Consider the following 18,987-nt stretch of genomic DNA (forward strand, 5'->3'; position numbering starts at 1 on the left):
ACAGCTAAGACATCTTGTCCCGTAGGTTGTAAGCCGTAACCCCGGTAGCCACGCTTGCCGTCTGAATGCTGCCATGGCCATGCTAGAGCCTGGATGCCTACGAGCCTATCGCCTACGTTGAAGCAGCTCTCCCGAAGGCCTTCCTTTGGGCCGAGGCCTTAGGCCTAACGCTCGGGCCAGCCTTGGACATATATAGACATTTAAAATATTTTTGACTATCAACTTCAAAAAAAACTAATGCCTCTTTAATTATCCTAAATTATGAGATTTATCATATGGTATAGCAAGAATTGGAGCTCTAAGGAATGAGAACCTTAAATTATAGAAGATCGCCGGAACTATTGTAACAACATAGTAATAAAAATTAAATATTTAAACACAACACAACAAAATACTGAAGGGAAATGTGTGCTTATATATATGCATATACAAATAAAATTAGATATTTAAACACAACATACAAAGGAGTATGTGGCAGAAATAAATAGTCAGTAAGAGTATGTGCCATATGGGAGAGGGCCATAAATCAGAAAAAGATAGGAGTGAACCGAACAATAAAAATTGTTTCAGTTAAACGACAAGTACTTTTAAACATCAGAACCTTGCATACACTCCAATAGCACGTGGAATCTAGATTCCCCACAGCAAGACACTCTACTAATACTCAAACTGAGACGGTTAGTATACAGTATGTGTGAGATCCCGAAACTGGGCCCGGTCCATTGACCGGCCCAGCCCAAATTTTGGCCTCACGTGCGTCGCACGTGAGGGCGTGTGAGAGGGGGGGAGCCATCCCGAAGAAGCCGGCTCCCCCATTCTTTTTAGGGCTCCTCCTCTCTTTGAAGGGATGGGAAGAGGAGCCGCTGCCGGCCAAGAGAGAGGGAGAGAGGGGGAGGGAGAGAGAGAGAGAGAGAGAGAGAACCATTAAAAAAGGTGGGTCTTCTTCGGCACGGGTCTTCCTCTTCCTCCATCGCCGCCGGAGAGGAAGGAAGGCGCCGGATCTTCGTCGGGGCTAAGGTAAGCTTTTTCCTTCTCCTTGCTTGGTGATTAGCCATGGTGGGTGGTGATTTTGAGCCGGCCGATCGCCGGATTTTGGCCCAAAAAGAGATGCTTCGCTTCGGCTAGAGGCGTTAGCGCCGGCGTGCTCGCCGCCGCCAGCCGCAAGGGGTGGTCGGGCTTGCTCCGCCGCCTCCTGCCGCCGTCGGGGCCGGCCACCATGGCCGCCCCGGAGTCCGACCGAGAGGGAAGAAGAAGAAGAAGGGGGGGTCATGGGACCCCCTGTTTCGCCGAAAGAGAGGAAGAGAGTCGGGAGAGAAAAGAAGAAAGAAGAAAGAGAAAAGAAAAGAAAAAGAAAAGAAAAGAAAAGAAAAAGAAAATAAAAGAAAAGAAAAGCAAGAAAAAGAAAAGAAAAAAAATAAATAAATAAATAAAGGGAAAGGGTGGTTTACGGGTATGAACCCGAATCCGAACCTGAACCTGGGGGGGGCTAGACACTTCTGCAGGGTCGGCCCTGGAACAATATTAAAATTTAAGTTTTATATATATTGTGATTAATTTTAAAAGAAAATATGATTTTTGGATATTAGGTTCTGCGAGGAATTTGTGAGATTAATTGGATTTGTTGTGGATCGCGTTCAATGTAAGTAACGAACTGCCTTCTCTAGACTCTTCATTTATATAATATTATTTTTGCATTGAATAAATTGTTAATGAATTTATATTTGATTTATGAATTTTATGAGATGATGCTTTGAATGAAAAATGGATATGTGAATTGGAATAATATTTTTCGGATTATTGTTATATTACTGTTTTTTTTATCGTATATGCATATTTAGATCGAATTTTGATATATCTATTATGTTACAAAAGAATTTTGATGTGCATCAGATTTAGAACTCTCAGCCTGGCTATGTTCTGGACCCTGCCAATAGGGGGTTATGCATTGGCAATTTTGGCCCCACCACAGGGTATAAGTGTGGTATTATGGCCCACTCCGCAGGGTATAAGTGCGGTATTCTGGCCCACTCCGCAGGGTATAAGTGCGGTTCTGTTCTGGCCTAGCCACAGGGTATAAGTGTGGTCGTAGCTAAAGGCTGATGAGATGAATGTGATTTGTTTCGAATCAGATTTATGATTATGTATATAGATATTTGAAAGATACGAATTTTAATGAATTTGTGCTTGAAAAGGAATTGATTATGTTATTATGTTGATTCATCGTAATTTGTATTTATATTTTATGTTATTATATGAATTGACTAGTTAAGGTGTTTATTACTTACTGGGCTGTCTAGCTTATTATACAATTTCTTGTTGTTTTACAGATTCTGAGAACTAACCTATCGGGGATTTAAAATGGGAGAGCGACTAAAAGAACTGAAGCACAAGTTATCCTAGATTAGGCTTTGTTTAAATTGATGTTTTATCTTTATTGTTCCGCTGCGTATTTAGACTTGTGAAACCCTATGACTTGAGTTAGTCAATGGAATAAGATTGCATTTATTTCAGCTGAATTATTTTAGTTATATATATTTGAGATATTTGGTTTAGATGCCTTGCATGCTCGTTGGGAGAGTTCCCTACGGGTGTGCGGCGGTTGGCGCGACCCCCGGCTCGCGATCTCGGGCCGGGGGCGTGACAACTATTATGGTATCAGAGCGGACCCGGCTCATAACCTATGTGGACTAGGGGACACTGCAGCACGGATCTATTGGAGCTGACCACGGGCCAATCGTGGTGTTTGTGATTAGATTTGAATAGATATGAACCCTTAGCCTGACGAGGACGTCAGGGCTTGAACGGGGGGAGTATGTGAGGACCCGTGCGGGCGTGTGTTTAGTCCCACATCGGTTATTCGCTGGGTAGATCTTGGGTACTTATACAGGATCAAGGAACCCAAATAATACCTTCCGGCTAGCCATTTTGGATGAGATCCTGGGTTGTTACAGTATGATAGTTATTATTTACAAAGAAATAACATAAATAATCACACGGTCACCGCCCGAACCAACCGTTCTGTGGCTGGATCTCACCATCATTCATAAGCTTATCAAGCACAACATTTAGATTCACTGACTGTCCATTCTCTGTAAGTCGCCGCACGGTTGCTCTAACCTGATCTCTGGAGAACCCCACTGTCGCAACCTTGTCAGCAACATCATCAATTGGCATTCTATTCCCAGGGCTCCCACCAGAACTTGATTCAGCTGGCAGTGCTTGAGGTAAAATACTTTAGCAGTTGGGAGGCGCTGGTAGTTGCTTCCTCAAGATGAAAAGGGAGATGGCTTCGTTGTAGTGCTACTATAGTGGGATGGTGATCCACTGTAAGAATATGGTTAAGAGAAACCAGGACCACTTAGCCACACCACAGCCGGCAGAATAGGGTATACGGATCGGGCTCGGCCTGCTTGCTGGGGGTTCATACATGCTAGCATTCGGCCCATAAAGTTGTTGAGTAGGAGGGGGCCTGGTCGGTGGCTGAGCCAGAGGGGCAGGTTGGCGGATGCCATGAGGCTAGCTTTGAGATGGTGGCATATATGGTGATGACTCCTCCAAGGGATGAGTCAATGGAGCTTGAAGCAGTGGAGGATTTGGAGCTTGGGGTGTCTGGATTGGTTGCGAGTTCGGCTGCTGTAGCTGAGGTGCTGGTTGGTACTGTTGTGGTGGTGGTGGTGGCTGTGGTTGCTCCACAGGCATCTGGTACTGTTGATGTGTACTCTCTATTGACTGAACTGGTGCGGGCAAGCAGGGCTCTTGAGCTAGAGACTGTATAGCGGGCATCTGGGGCTGAGGCAATTGAGAAGGATAAAGAACAACAGGAGATGGATTTTGTTGTTGTGGAGGTGGAGGAGCATGAGGAACAAGGGAAGAAGGATGTGGAGATGGTTGAGGTGGAGCAGCTAGGGCTTGAAGTGGTTGCTGGACAGGCTGTGGCGGTGAAGCTACTTGTTGCCGACAGTCTGGTTGTCCGGTGCTAGCTTTTTCAGGCGACTGTTCACTCTTGGAAGCATGTAACTTGGCAAGTTGTGGCTGAGCCTCTGCAATATCTTGTTTATCACGCAAAACCTGCACACCAGTTTGGACTTGCAAGGAATAAATTCCAAATTTGCATCAAATATGATTCAGATGCAAGCTTTCAAATTCCCAGGCATTGAATTAGAAAGAAACTGGAGAGGGAACAAGCATGGTGACTTACATAACAAATCCTATATATGGTAGCACATCACATCTCAAAAAAAAACCAAAAAGGGATTGGCACATCTTGATCTGTGACTGCCTTTCAGATTACCTTTTTTGCCCCATAAAAACCAAGATGAATAGCGTGGCTGAGATCCTTATTTTGGAAAGGATCTTTATATGCATGGAGAATGTTTTGGAAGGTAATGTTTGGATCTCTAACATTTACCATCACAGGAGCCTTATGTTACATCTCCAGTAACCGCGTCGGAAATTTGATCTTTACATATCATTTCAACCATCGACTCCTCTTTTTATTTTTTTTTTTAATGGAAAAAAGCATCCTCTTTACAAACTACAGAACGACAAAAGAAGGTTCAATAATACCATCCTAATCCTCATGATCTGCTAATGATAGATTTGTTTTCTCCTTCAGGTGACTCCTCAGTATTTTGTTAGGTTTAGAGGACTAAAAAGCACTGAGATTTGAGATTTGCAGATCGAAGGTTTTACTGCCCGCATGTTGATGGCGAACAGATATAAACAATAAATATGATGTCTGATGAGTGTGACACAAAAATATGGCTTCCAAGATCCAAGGATATTCAGGTTCGTGTAGTTTATGCTTGTGGACAGTTGGAGGCCGTGGCAACACTATATAGAATTATAGACTAGGTTTCTTTACAAAACAACAAAAAAGAAATCCAGATTGACCAACAAGAAGGAAAAGAAATTGGGTTGAGTAAAACTAGTAGAAGAAAGAAAGGGCAAGCAAATGGGCTTTGGAAATGCAAAAAGGAATGAAGTGTATCAACTGGGTAAAAAAGAAGAAAACTTTTCATCCAGCAAACCTTGTTTTTTAAACTTCACGTTTCAACAGACAACTAAATCCTGATACATCCTATAGAAATCTCCATCACTTATAGAATTGGATTTCCCAGTCACCTCACCTCCTCTTACAATACAAGTTAGAAGACTAGATATAAGTATATAACTCACCCTTCAATTCATCTTCAGCTGCCAATCAATGTGGTCACTTTTTACTCCATTTGTGAAACAACTTTAGGCTGTACATATACCCATTATAAATACCTAGATTTCAAACAATACGGACAATACATTGCCTATTTTTTATGGTTAATGTTAGTTGCTGATATATTATTTGCTACTAAATTGTTGTTTACTTGAAAAATATCTACTCATTCAGCATATACATGATGAGTTAATTGAGAGTTTACACCATGTAACATAATTATAACATGGACAGCTAATAGCACATAATAGAACTGACCTGGCTGACCTGGTTTTTCTCATATTTTTATCTAATTTTTCATATGCACGATATCTTCATGAACTTTTCCTTCTTTTTGTTTTTTAAATCGTCTTTTAATTTTGACTCATGCAGTTTTGAGCAATTGACTTATGTAGATTTGCAACCACGTGATAGAAAACTCAGTAAAGATCTTTTTAAATTTCCACAAGAGGGTACTTTGTATGGAATTAGAAGAACGGACTGGGAATGGTGGTTTTATTACATGGTTAATACATGATAGGAACAAATAGTAGTGGAATGTGAAGCTTTAAGTTTTGAATTGTGCCATTCAGAAAAGTCAAAATTTTAGGCAGTGAAAATGGGAGAAATAAAAGGGACAATGTGAATGTCTGGTAGAAAATTGGTAATGTACAAAACATGTGAGAAAAAAAAAAATCCAGATTTCTATAGCTGCAAATGGTGAAAATATTTGAGCTTGTCGCACAATAATGACATATCTATTGAATTGTTACAAGTCAACCAAACTCTGAGTTACTTTTAGGAAGAAAGGAAAAAAAAGAATGACATTGACTAGAACAAGAATACATAATATGGATAAACCAAGGTAGGCAAATTGCCAATGACTTATGACAGAGTTTCAGATGAAATAACTACCACTTTTCAAGAAAGAAGTAATTGCTATAAAGGTAAAGTGAATTCAAATTTTATAGTTAAACAATGGGAGAATTTTGAACATTTAACAGCTATTTATGGAAGGATCAAAACTTCAATTTTTTACTATTAAATGTAAGGGAAAAGAAAAGAATCATGTTTTTGGTAAAAGATTTTACCCAAGAAATATGGGAGGAGAACAAAGATCTGTTTGGAAAATTTTAAAGAGCTTAGCTTTGTCAAATATTCTATGGGACCATTGCTAAAGTATTCAATAATCATCATAAGCAGCTTTAATAGGAGGATAATTTTTATCTCTGGTCTAATAGAAGAAACCATATAGCAGTTTGTCTTAGAAGTACATGAATGAAAATTGTGAAAAAAGAAGGCTGTCAAACTGATTTCTAGGAAACACCAGCTCAACAGTACCAGATTAAATCCAGCCTTAAGGCTAATTTTTTCAATCTTGTTAGCTACGATATTTGTTGTCGTAATGGTTAACAATTTACCAACAAATATCCAATTCAACTATATAACAACAATGCATATAGCAGTCAAAGCATTTATATATTTGAACCAATCAAGATATTCTTGCACACATCATAGTTCCTGCCAAACTTGTCTTTATCTGGGAGTCTCCCTGAAATGCTTAGAAAAATGTTGTAGTCCTGCTTTTACCTTGCACCAGAATAGATCATCTTACTATAGTTCATGGGAGAGTCTTTTGACTGCACTCTCCCTTTGTGATTGGAATTTTCTTTGTAGCCAGAATTTTCTTTTATTGTAAGAGTCCTAACAGCCCAATGGTACTAGAACAGAGATCTCTTTTTAAAGAAAGGCTGCCTTTTCCTTTGCAATCAGAAAGAAAGAGACAGAGAGACAAATAAGGGAATCTAAGCAAGGAAACAAACAGTTTAGGGGTGTAGGGTTTCTTAGCGATTAAGGGGTACAATGGAAGCGTGGGATTTCAAAAATTTTTTAATAGAATCCCGTTACATCAAACCCTAATGAGCCAAAATCACCTTAATGGTAACAATCAAACAAATAAATATAAATATAGGAATAAAGGAATACCTGCAACGCTATATCCAATATGCAGAATTTCCACGAGGTGCCCAAATATTCATCCTCCAGCGTTGATTCACACAGGAACTGGGTTCAAGACTCTAGCTCCAAAGACCTAGATCATTGATGCTAAATTCTCCCAAAGAACTCTAATAGCTTGCTTTTTTACTTTCTAATTTTCTTCCCTTTCTAAATTTCTTTCTAAGCTTCTTGTCCTAAAGAAGGCCTCCTTGTCTTGGCTTAGGACAAACTAGGAAAGAGATGTTAGAAAAAAAGAATACTTGTAAGAAAGAAGGGATAAGAGAGAGAGTTGGTTTTTGAAATTCGGATGGAATGAATAAACCCCAAGAGCGCACTCCTATTTATAGATGGCGTGGGGATGCATCACCAAAGGATGCAGTATCAAATATGAGGCGCCTATCAGATCATGAGTCAAGGGGCGTATGAAGAGTGAAGGGTTGTGATAAGATGAAACACCTATCAGATAAGAAGTTAGTTGTATTTCATCCTTATCCATCTAAGAGGCGCCTCTTCATGATACGCTCATTCAATTCATGTGCTGAAATTGCTTCTCATGCCTTCATCCTCACGCCATTCATTGTTATGTCATCATCCAACGGCTTGATGATGATCCAAGGGCTTCAATCTAAAGCGTCTCATCATATCCCATTATGTTTTCATCCAACGGCTTGATGATGATCCAAGGGCTTCAATCTAAGGTGCCTCATCATGATCCCATTATGTCTTCATCCAACGGCTTGATGAAAATCTAATGGCATGAGTGAAGGCCCTATCTAACCCAATCCAATTGGGTTCAAACTAACCCACCATTATGTCTTCATCCAACGGTTGATGAAGATCTAATGGTCAAAAGTACATGAGTTATCAAACCTAATCCAATTAGGTTCAAACCAAGCCAATTAGGTGCCAACTCTTGGCCAACCCAAACGAGGATATGATCTAATCAAATTAAATTAATCCAAAACAAGAATCAGATTCGAATCCAATTCAAATCAGGAGCTAGGGTTTGCAACACGTGCTAGCATATTCATCTTGCAAACATGATCTAATCTAATTAGATCCTTGATCAGTTCCCTTGTGTGTGACCCATTGGGTTCCATACCTAGCCAGCAGTAGGTACGGGTGCAAGTTGACCTAACTTAATTAGAACTCTTCTAATCGATTTAGGTTCAAACTGTACAAACCCAAATTTAACAATTAGAATCCTTTCTAATTGGTGATCAAATTAAACTTTTTAATTCAATCAAACCTACAAGACAAGATTGACGTCTAGCAACGTATCATGTCTACCCGGAAGATATGAAATTTGGTGAAAATACCAAACATACCCTTCAGTAGCAAGTTATCGTGCAAGTCAATCATTCAATCATACTACATCCCGAATATGTATACAAGTGTGGATCTATGTCAAACTTAATTACATATTCATGTTTCTCTCAATCTTCTAATGATAATTCGAATAATGAAACATTAGAAACTCTTTCTAATTTTTATTCTACTTTGATTAAAGATTTTCTGAATTATCATATGATTAGAGTAAGTGAGATGCGGTCTACTCTTACTAGAAGTGATTAATTACTTGTTGATCTACTCATAACCTTCGTACACAATCCTTCATATCGAGAAGACTCCGTGCACAATTTACTGTCATGAATGAGAGTAAAACAAAACATGCATTCATGTGCACAAGATACCATGGTGATCTCAGGTCAAAGGATCAGTTGCACAACTCCTACTAAGAGAATCATCTTTTGACATGTAAGTAATGTTGGGATCCCTCGCATGCCACAGAAAAAAAAAAAATTTGAGCGCAGCGGAAGGGCATACGCGAGATTCCGTTCATCACATAAACGTATTTAAAAACCGACGTTCGTAGATAGATTGGGATTAAAAATATCTTTTCACATGATTAGGAAGATTAGATATTCACCTTGTGTGGATAGATGATCACCGCAAATCTGATGATCGTGGATTTGTTGGAAGGTTCGCTTGAAGCCGCATATGCGTCCGGCCTCTACGGGTATCCATACGAGGCAGAGGACCGACCAAAGCTCTCGAATCTCTCCGGGATGCTAGCTCCCTTGCAGAGAATACTTTTGATGGCTGAAATCCTCTCTTTTGAATTAACTTTTGATTGCTTTAGAGAGGAGGAAGAAAGACTAGAAAGGGAGAACCAGATTCACCCTTTCTTCAGCCTTTTATTTTTGGTGGAAGAAGGAAGTAAGGGAGAGGGAGAGGTTCAGCCGCCTCTCTCTTCCTCTTTTTTTTTGTGTGGATGAATACCAAGAGGGAAGGGGGCTGTCGTACCTAAGAAGAATTAAAGAGAGAGTAGGGCTCGCATGCCCTCCTCTTCCTTTTCAAACAACCCTAGGCGTGGAGCTCCTACAAAATAGGAGCTCACGCACGCCTAGGCCAAGAGGAGGGGCGTACCCCCCTCCTAAATGGTGACTAATCCCTTTTTAAAAGGGATTAGGTGGCTGAACCTTAAGGATTCCTAATCTAATTAGGATCTTATAAGATCATGACTCAAATTTAGGCTTATGGAGTCTTAATCTGATTAGGAATCATATGATTTTTAGTCCTAATCCAATTAAGACTTTAGGAGTCCTATTCCAATTAGAACTCATATAATTTCAGTCCCAATCTAATTAGGACTCTAGAAATCCTACTCTAAGTAGGACTCTAATAATTTGAAGTCCTAATCCAATTAGGACTCTAGAAGTCCTACTCCAAGCAGGACTCTTATTCAATTAGATCAAGCCCAATTAATTAAGTCCAATTGATTCAATTAAATTGCAATCCAATTGCAATTATTTCTTTTCAACTCACTAACTGGGTTACACCAATTATCAATCAAATTGATAATTACAAATTATTTGTGATTCCTAATCCTGATTCAACCATTGGATTGGTCAATACCTCTATTATGTGTGACCCCATAGGTTCTATTCTGTCTGGTAGTGAGATATACTGCGATCTCTATCATAATATCATTGAAAACTTCTTTCAATGGGTTGGAACAATTCGAACTCAACTCACCAGAGATCATCGATCATCAAGATAGTCCCTGTGAGTCTCACCATCCACCAGTGACATCTAGCAGCATGTAGTGGCAACCCAGCAGAATGGAATGATGAACCTCTATGTGCAGTTATCGTATGATACAGTCCTTCTATTATGGATCCCTACAGAACGGGGGTTATGGATAACTCGTCAAACCCCGTCGTCTGTCATATGTCTAGATTTATTGGACTTAAGTTCGAGAATGAAAAACTCTTTTTCCACTGTTCATACTGCCCCGGCCGAGGTCTTACGAACTTAGTCTTATAAATCACATAGGATCACTCCTTATCTACCAAGGTCGATAGATTCCTTGTAGGTGCATACCCCACTCCTACAGTGAACCTACTGCATCCAATCTACACCATAAGGATCCATATGGCTAGAGACTATATATACGTGCAGTCAAACTATAGCAACCTCACTGTAAATAGCCGAAGCACCGTAGGTCAAAGGACCATTCACACTACTGCAACATCAAGTAAGTCACTGACGAGTGGATAGACATCCAAGTGACTTCTTGTTTTGGTCACGTTCAGTACCCTTGTTCTCTAACAAGCACCTGCACTATTACTTTAGTGTCCCTACACTGTGGACTCGAGACTCGTCCATCCATAAGAAAAGCGATCACTGGGCCAATTTCGTCCATGGCGAATTAGAAAGGCTGATCTATTACTTATTATATCTTTTGATGCAATCATTTGGACTCCATCCGAATATGGGAGTTTCACTCTTATACGGCTTGGCTCTGGAAAATTTATTGGGCTATGGGCTGATTGCTTCCTGTATGAGCCTCTTGTGGTTGGGCTCTCGTGGGCGGATTCCCTGATGTGTACTCATCTTCCAACAAAGAGGAGAGTCTCTTGCTAAACCTCCACAAGCCTTCCCATGCTCGCTAATTGAACCGTCCGTCTTAATCATAGATCAAATAAAGATACATCGGAGAGTCCCAAATTAAACCAATGGAATTCTGTCCGCTAGAATAAGAAAAAAAGTGCTTTCGAATTGATCTCATCCTTATAATGATAATTTTTCTTTGTTCGGTAATAACTTAATCTTTCAATAAAATATTCGTTATCAATATATATATATTAGTTCATGAATCATGATAAGAATTCCGTATGTATGAATACGGATATAGGAAAGAAAGAATAAATAAAGAGGGGAGGGGGTTCGGGGGAGGGGAAACCTTCCCTTCCCCAGAAATCTTTAAAGTTTTCCGAACCTAAGTTTGCGAGGTTCGGGTTCCATACAGTGTTTTGTTGTATCCGTATGGAGCCAGTATCGGTCGATCGCGTTGGGACACCACCCCGTTGGGTCATCGATTTGGTGGGAGTAGTTCTACTTCTCTTTTCCTACGGCACAGCTTTTGGCCTACCGAATTTTTCATCGGATCGATCACTGTCCTCGTGATGATCCATCGATCAGGAGTATTTAGAAATTAATCCCCAATGATATATGGCTCAAATTCTTAACTCTTGAGAATATGCATCATCATCTTATTAATTCTTTGGATGATTCATAGACACATACATAATATGAATGAAAAAGATGCCCATTAATTAATCAATAATAATAAAGCCAAGTACAAAACTATGTTCCAGAATTAATAATGTATCAACCAGATTGGCTTCTAGGGCATAAATCTAATAAGTAAGACTCCATAAGATATTCTCTTGGCAGGTCAATTCAGCAAACTCATTCCTCTAATGAGCACCCATATCTTTGTATTAGTGTCTCCATACAAGTGATTGTGAGATCAATAACCCTCTGCATCGAGCATACATAAGATGTGTCAGTCTTTTCGGTAGCATTGATTCCTGACTCAATGTACCAAAAACTAAGAATATCTTATATTAGAATTTTAGGGTTTTGGATCTCACTGGCATGATTTCATCATGGCCCTAAAATCATGGCTCTAATCTATGGGGTTCATCACAAATATAAGATGCAGCAAATGATGAAACATAATGCCTTTTATTTATAATCAAAATGTCATGTACATGATCTAGAAAAACAAAAGAAATCTTATCGCAGTACAGATTACGGTCGGTTTTTAGGACACTATTCTTTCAATGGGCTCCAAAAAAAAAGAGAGAGAAAGAAATGAATGGTGGTCACATGCTGTCATATGCTGACTTAATTCTTCCTGTATTATTTTTTTCCTTTGCAAGTCATGTGAATTGCATGTGCCAAATACTAGCATAAATGTAAGCAGCCAAAATAATTATGCAGCCCAAGCACAGATGCAGAAAGAAGGCGTATACAAGAAGGAAAACACAAAAGAGTAACCTACTAAGCAGATGTTTTACTTCGTAAAAGACTTCCAAATCCATATTTCGAACTTTGATGTCTTTAGAAGACTTTCAAATCTATATTTTGAACTAAAAGTTTGATCTCTTGCTCCCCTTCTCGCAAGAATGGAGTCATACAGAGAGAAGGTATCAACAAGTTGAAGAAAAAACAGAGCAGCTACTAAGCAAATATCTACTTTGTAAAAGACTTTCGAATCAATATTTTAAACTAAAATTTCAAGGAGTTTTCTTCGCAACTGGACAACCTTATTAGCAAGGGCTTAGGAAAACCCAAACAGTTGGCCATAGTGTCACACCGTGGAGCAAACCGAATAAAATGACAGGCACAGGCTCCATTGTCTTCTTACTCAAAGAGAATACAAACCACAGGTCTATCACGGGTCCCCCAAAATAGATGCAGTTTTCCCAGACCTCGGAGCAAGCGGGTACAATAGACGCAGCAAAGCCTCTTCGCCCCATGAATAAAGCCCATCCATCTAGACTCGAGACCTCCACGCACCGACCGCTTTCAAAATTCCAACGGTAAATATTGAAAACCACCAACGCGATAACACCCAGATCGGCATGCACCATCAACAACTCCCCACCGCACTCAGCAAGCCAAAATTCTCCGGGCGTTATCTCCACTGTTGTCATGTTTTCAGCTGTCAGCAGCGTCCACTTAGGATGAGGGAAGAGCTCAACTTTGGCAAGCTCCTGGGTTACCGTCAAAGCATACAACTTGCCCTTAAAGAAGATAAGGTCTTCGACAATCTCTCAATCAATATTCAAGGTGTTGTTACTTTACCACTAAGAGTCTCCGATATGACCGTATTGAATAGAACTACCGAAGCTTGCAAATAGGATGGCGAGGCAATTGGACGAGGAAGGGCTGGAGGAGAAGATGGCGCGGTCGAAGGGGCGAGATTCGGGAAGCCAGATTTTGGCATCGGTGAATACGTTCCAGAGGAGGAGCTTGACAGGGACGGAATGGAAAGGGGTCTAGTTGGTGGAGATAAGGAAGCTATGAGAGTAGCCGATGGATCCGCGAGACAAGCGATGCCGGGGGCCTCGAGTTTGTAGAGGCGGTGGCGAACAATATCGTAAAAGAACTTGGAGGGGTAGCAAGCGAGGACGATAAGGGGGTTCTGGGAGGGAAGAGAGGCAGGGGTAAGGGTGGTGACGGATCGCCAGTTTCGGCAGACGCCGCATAAGGCGAAGAAGGCCTCCAGGGTGTTGAGGCGGCAAAGGATGGAGTGGAGGAATGGATCGATGAGAACCATCCAGTCCCTTGCTTTGAAATCGGAGCTGCATTTGGACATCTTCTCCTGCTCCTTCTCGTCCTCTTCTTCTTTCCTCCTCTCTTTTTCAGTTGGATCCATCCTCTCTTTTCTCTTGATTGAGTTTCTCGTCGCCAATCCACTCAAAGAAAGGGGGAGCAAACCGATTTAAAAACGCAAGATGAATGGCGATCTGTCGCCGCCCTCACCCCCGCCTCTCTTCCCTCCCAGAACCCCCTCATCATCCTCACCTGCCACCCCACCGAGTTCTTTTACGATATCGTCCGCCACCGCCTCTACAAGCTCGAGGCCCCTTGGCATCGCTTGTTCCACGTATCCTTCGGCTACTCTCATGGCTTCGTCGTCTCCGCCAACCAGACCCCTTTCCATTCCATCCCCGTCAAGCTCCTCCTCTGGAAGGGAGCGAACTAGAAGGTTATATCAAAAAAATAGTAAAGAGATCCCGAAATTTGGTTACCTGGCATCAACTTGCTGCTCAGCTAGAATAGATAGAAACTAATCTTGTGCACATTTCACAAATGAAAGGATGATGGATTAAGAAGATAGGATAAGCAATAGGTAATAGTTGAACTTACACTAGTGAAAAGTAGTAGAATTTAGCAATCTCTTCTCATTTCATGACGAAGATGTTTTTGTAGGGAGTGGAAACAAATATTAACTAAATAGCTCTTTGATAAGGATCCAGCTAGGTCAATAATATCCATATGGGGCATGAGGGGATTGGGCAAAGCAAACCTTGTCACTAATCTATATATAAATGTTTGAATGGGTCTATGGGTTTGGGTTGGGTAACAAATAAGCAGACCCAACTTAGACCCAGATAACTTACTAACGGGTCAGGTTGGGTGGAGTCAAAGTTCAATAAATTCAGACTTGACCTAGAATATCGAATAGGTCCAATTTTAAAGCCTGGCCCGACCCAATGAATTCTTAAAATTAGATTTGATTGGGTTGAAATGGGTCGGGTCGAATTGGGTCAAGAACCAAACCTATTTGCAAACTTAATGCTATGTCATATCATTGTGCTTACTATCATGTTCACTATCTAATATGGCAAAAGGAAATTGATATGAATTACGCTATTGGATGGAGGACCAGCCTGAGCTAATAAAACTATGCAGCAAATCTCATAACGTTTTTATCATGGACTGGTTCCTAATTGAGAGAGAGGGAGGCCATCGATGGCTAGGTCCTACTCAACCCTGGCATCTCCAAGTGAGAAGCCAATATGATTGTCAAGGTCATGACATACATTAGGTTTGGCTTTGATGCCACCGGTTATGAACTCGCAATCGAAAAGCTTAAGCTATTGGCCAGATGACCATCTAGGCTAATAAACCTATGTGGCATTTCTCTATCAATCGGTACGGGACTATAATGCCATGCTAATATTGCCTATATTGTTCCAATTTTATGTGGTGTCTTTGAAGATTTTTTTCTATAGATAGAGACTACTATTGTTAAGATACAAGTAAAGCTGACAAAAAATTGATGTCATGCCCTTTTCATGGAAAACTACCTTAGTTTTGTTGATAAATGGAATAAGATGACAAAAAAGTGTGACCGAGAGGCAAGAGTCCTAGCTAACATGGAATAAGCAAACGGCCATAGCATTGAAATATCTTGTTTGATAAAAACATCTTTGCTTAGCGGTATCCATCAATACTATAGCCCATTCATACACTCGTTTTATCACACTTGGCAAGAAAATTTAACCCACTCAATGAATGGGAAAGAAGATTGCCTCCAATTGATAAGCTTCCAAAAGATTAATCACATAAGAATAATCGATAAAACTTGAAAAGATACACTTAATGCCAAGTACGATAATCCAAATATTTCTTCACCAAGAGATTATTTTAATTATTTCTAACCCCATTAAGTTTTATGATAAAGCTTTCCATACCAAGAAAAAATTTCTGGCCGTTCAAGACTGCATGCGTATGTACTTAATCTGATCATTCTCGGTTGGATGTAATGAAATCAAACCCGACCTGCAAATTGAGTTTGATTAGTGGATTGAAATTTTTTACCCGAAAAAAAAAGAAAAATTAATCTGAGCTGCAGAGCTGTAAACCACATAATCTCTTCCCATAGCTAAAGGATAATCGAGAAAAGAGTTTGAGTTGTATCTTTCACGCGAAAGAATGACCGGCATTTTGAATAGCTCCCTGCATGAATTTGAAAGCATTTTGAAATCTCTACTTCATCCACCGGCATAGATCCTTAAGCATTTGATCGGATATAATGAAATCAAACCCGATCTGCAAATCAAGTTAGATTAGCGGATTGAAATTTTTTACCGAGAAAAAAAAAATTAGTCTGAGCTACAGAGCTGTAAACCACATAATCTTTTCCATCTAACGGTAGCTAAAAGGTAATCGAGAAAAGAGCTCAGGTTGTTATCTTTCACGCGAAAAAAGGATCAGATCTTCCTTTGGGCCGTTGGATAGCCTTCTGCACAAATTTGAAAGCGTTCTGAATTCTCTACTTCGTCCACCAGAATAGGTTTTGTTGGGGGAAAACCCAAGTCGCGCCGGCCAGAAGGCGCTCGACCATGGAGCGCCGACCAGAAGGCGCCGACCAGAAAAGCGCCCGACCAGGGGGCGCCAACCTCGCGACACGGGGGAAAACCCAAGTCGCGCCGACCAGAAAAGCGCCCGACCAGGGGGCGCCAACCTCGCGACACGAGGGAAAACCCAAGTCGCGCCGACCAGAAAGCGCCCGACTAGAAAGGCGCCCGACCAGAAAGCGCCCGACCAGGAAACGCCGACTAGAACGCGCCGACCTCGCGACGCTCGAATTAGAGGCGCCCCACTGAGCAACTGGCTCGGCTCGGCACCCGGCCAGGTGCCGAGCCCTAAAATGCCTTGTCCAAATATTCGACCCCAGCCTGATTCCTTAGAGAGAATCTGACAACTAGATATCCAACTTCATCGTACTCTGCTACCGTCGTCAAGCCATTAAGGCACGTGACCTTCGCAGGCCTCCGGCACACCCGATCATTAATGCGTGTGGTCTCTGCAGGCCTCCAGTGCACTCAACCATTAATGAACACGGCTCAAGATAATCTCCGAATCACTGGACCATCAAAACGTATGGCTTTCCCTGATCACTGGTTCACTCAGCAATTAATGCACTTGCTATCTACGGACTCCAGGCCCACCACGGCCGGCGGTTGAACCACTCCACCAGGTCCGATCAACCATGACAATTCGCTGACTCCGGTCTGATCCGGTCTCATCCTCCACAACGCCATTAATGAGCATGATCGTGCCTAATTACCACGAAGAAGACAATTTGCCCTGTCACCTCCCAGGTAGTATAATATCCTTCTATAAAAGGAAACCTGGGGGGAGAAAAAAACACAAGAACAAACATTCTCCTCTTTTACTCCACTCATATACTAGCTCCCTCTGACTTAAGCATCGGAGGGCCGGCGCCGGAGATCCCGGCCACCGGCTTCTTGCAGGTTCTCCAGGAGGACGCCATCAGCTGACGCACCGCCACTCACCGTTCCAGCAGCAAAGCTCCTCCCCCCTCAGCCGACGGTCGCCCCCGGGTCCAATTTCCAGCAACAGGTTTTATTTTATTTTGGTCAAAACCAGAATAAATCCTTAAGCGTTCGGCCGAATATAAATGAAATCAAACCCGACCTGCAAATCGAGTTAGGTTCGCGGATTGAAATATTTTACCAAAAAAATATATATATTCTGAGCTGCAGAGCTGTAAACTATGTAATCTTTTCCCATCCAACGGTAGCTAAAAGATAACCGAGAAAAGGGTTTGGGTTTATCTTTCGCGCGAAAGAATGATCGAATTCTTCTTTCGGAATCGTTGGATAGCTTTCTGCATAGATCTGAACGCATTCCGAATTTTCTACTTCATCTCTCGGTATAGATTCCGAAGCGGCCATTGTGCAATCCAATGGTAAATTCGAATGAATCCTGCTTTCAGATGATAACAATGACATGAATGGATAAATAAATATTATTTCTTTTGTTTTTTTTAATGGATTTTAACGCGCTACGTTGCGCTCGCGCTGCCGGCTCACTCCATCCACTGCCCAGTCATCACGTCTCCAGCTTCAAATACCCACCCCATCTTCCCCAAGCCACCGCCATCGCTGCCATTCCAGTGCACCGAGTCGATAGCAGACGGAGTAGCCGCCGCCATGGGAGCCGATGAGGCAGTGGATAAGGAGCAGCGGGAGCAGCAGCAGGGGATCGTCGCCGTGAATCCGAAGCCGAGGAAGGGCCTGGTCTCGAAGGCGGTGGACTTGATCGAGAGAGCCATCGTCTACTTGATGCACGACTCCTCGAAGCCCCTTCACTACCTCTCCGGCAACTTCGCCCCCGTCCGTGACGAGACCCCGCCGTGCTCCGACCTCCCCGTCCGCGGTTCCCTTCCGGTGAGTTTTTTTGTTTTTTGATTTGTCTGTGTATTCTAGCTGAGTTCAGCTCAAAAGGTGGGATTTTTTCTTTTTTCTTTTTTACTTTATCTTTGGAAATATTGCAGCTTTCCCTTGTTCAGTGGTGGTTTTTGCTTATTTTTGGGTGATTATACGTTTATTTGTTTGTATTAGCTTCCGTAGAGATGAGAGATAACCTAATTTATCTGGAATTTCCTCTAATAAACAAAATTTACCGGGAATTTATGAAACGTTTATATATCATTCTTTTGCTCATCTTCTCTTCTCCGAGGTTTTCTTTTTTCTTTTTTCTTGATTTCTTATTTTTGTTTGGATTTTAGGTATGTTCAGCATGAAAGGTCGAACTTTTTCTTTGTTACTTGAATTTAAATGGGAAAGTTCGCAGTTTTATCCTGTTCTAGAAGAGGTTTCAGTTTCTTTTCGAGGGAATATATGTTTGTGTTTTATTGGTTTTTAAGTGGGGAAGGGAATTACCTTCGTTTTGTCTCGGTTTCGTAAAAAGATCGTTATTTGATCATACTTTGGATGGTTCGACTGTTCTAAAGGAGATTTATGGTTGTTTTTTGAAAGAAAACCAGCTTTAGTTTATCTGGGTTTCGTAAAAATGGTTTTTTGATTGATTTGTTTAATCGTTACTCTTGATCTTCTAGCCCATATTATCAGATGTTCATGTTTGTTTTAGTTTTTTATCTTAATTTTCTTCTGGATTCG

General features: G+C 41.3%; 2 protein-coding genes across 2 annotated transcripts in view; one reads left to right on the plus strand and one right to left on the minus strand.

Moving 5' to 3' along the window:
• Window positions 1-928: 928 nt before the first annotated feature.
• LOC103715930 (carotenoid 9,10(9',10')-cleavage dioxygenase) overlaps window positions 929-18,987 on the plus strand; it is a 32,938-nt gene continuing 14,879 nt past the window's right edge. The window contains exons 1-3 of the mRNA XM_039127444.1: window positions 929-1,017; window positions 1,587-1,639; window positions 17,915-18,255. Of these exons, the coding sequence (XP_038983372.1) occupies window positions 18,019-18,255 (237 nt within the window). The 5' untranslated portion in view covers window positions 929-1,017; window positions 1,587-1,639; window positions 17,915-18,018. The remainder of the gene's footprint in view (window positions 1,018-1,586; window positions 1,640-17,914; window positions 18,256-18,987) is intronic.
• LOC120111193 (leucine-rich repeat extensin-like protein 3) lies at window positions 2,895-4,411 on the minus strand. Its single transcript, XM_039127751.1, has 3 exons — window positions 4,292-4,411; window positions 4,199-4,208; window positions 2,895-4,085 (listed from the first exon to the last, which is right to left on the minus strand). Exons 1-3 carry the CDS (start codon window positions 4,409-4,411, stop codon window positions 3,517-3,519), a joined length of 699 nt encoding a protein of 232 aa, XP_038983679.1. The 3' UTR covers window positions 2,895-3,516.

The sequence above is a fragment of the Phoenix dactylifera genome, chromosome 6 (genome assembly GCF_009389715.1).
Source record: "Phoenix dactylifera cultivar Barhee BC4 chromosome 6, palm_55x_up_171113_PBpolish2nd_filt_p, whole genome shotgun sequence".
NCBI classification, from domain to species: Eukaryota; Viridiplantae; Streptophyta; class Magnoliopsida; order Arecales; family Arecaceae; genus Phoenix; species Phoenix dactylifera.

Bases quoted from the DNA above. Each gene is read 5' to 3' on its own strand.
- LOC120111193 (XM_039127751.1), bottom strand. From the start codon at position 4,411: ATGGTAAATGTTAGAGATCCAAACATTACCTTCCAAAACATTCTCCAT.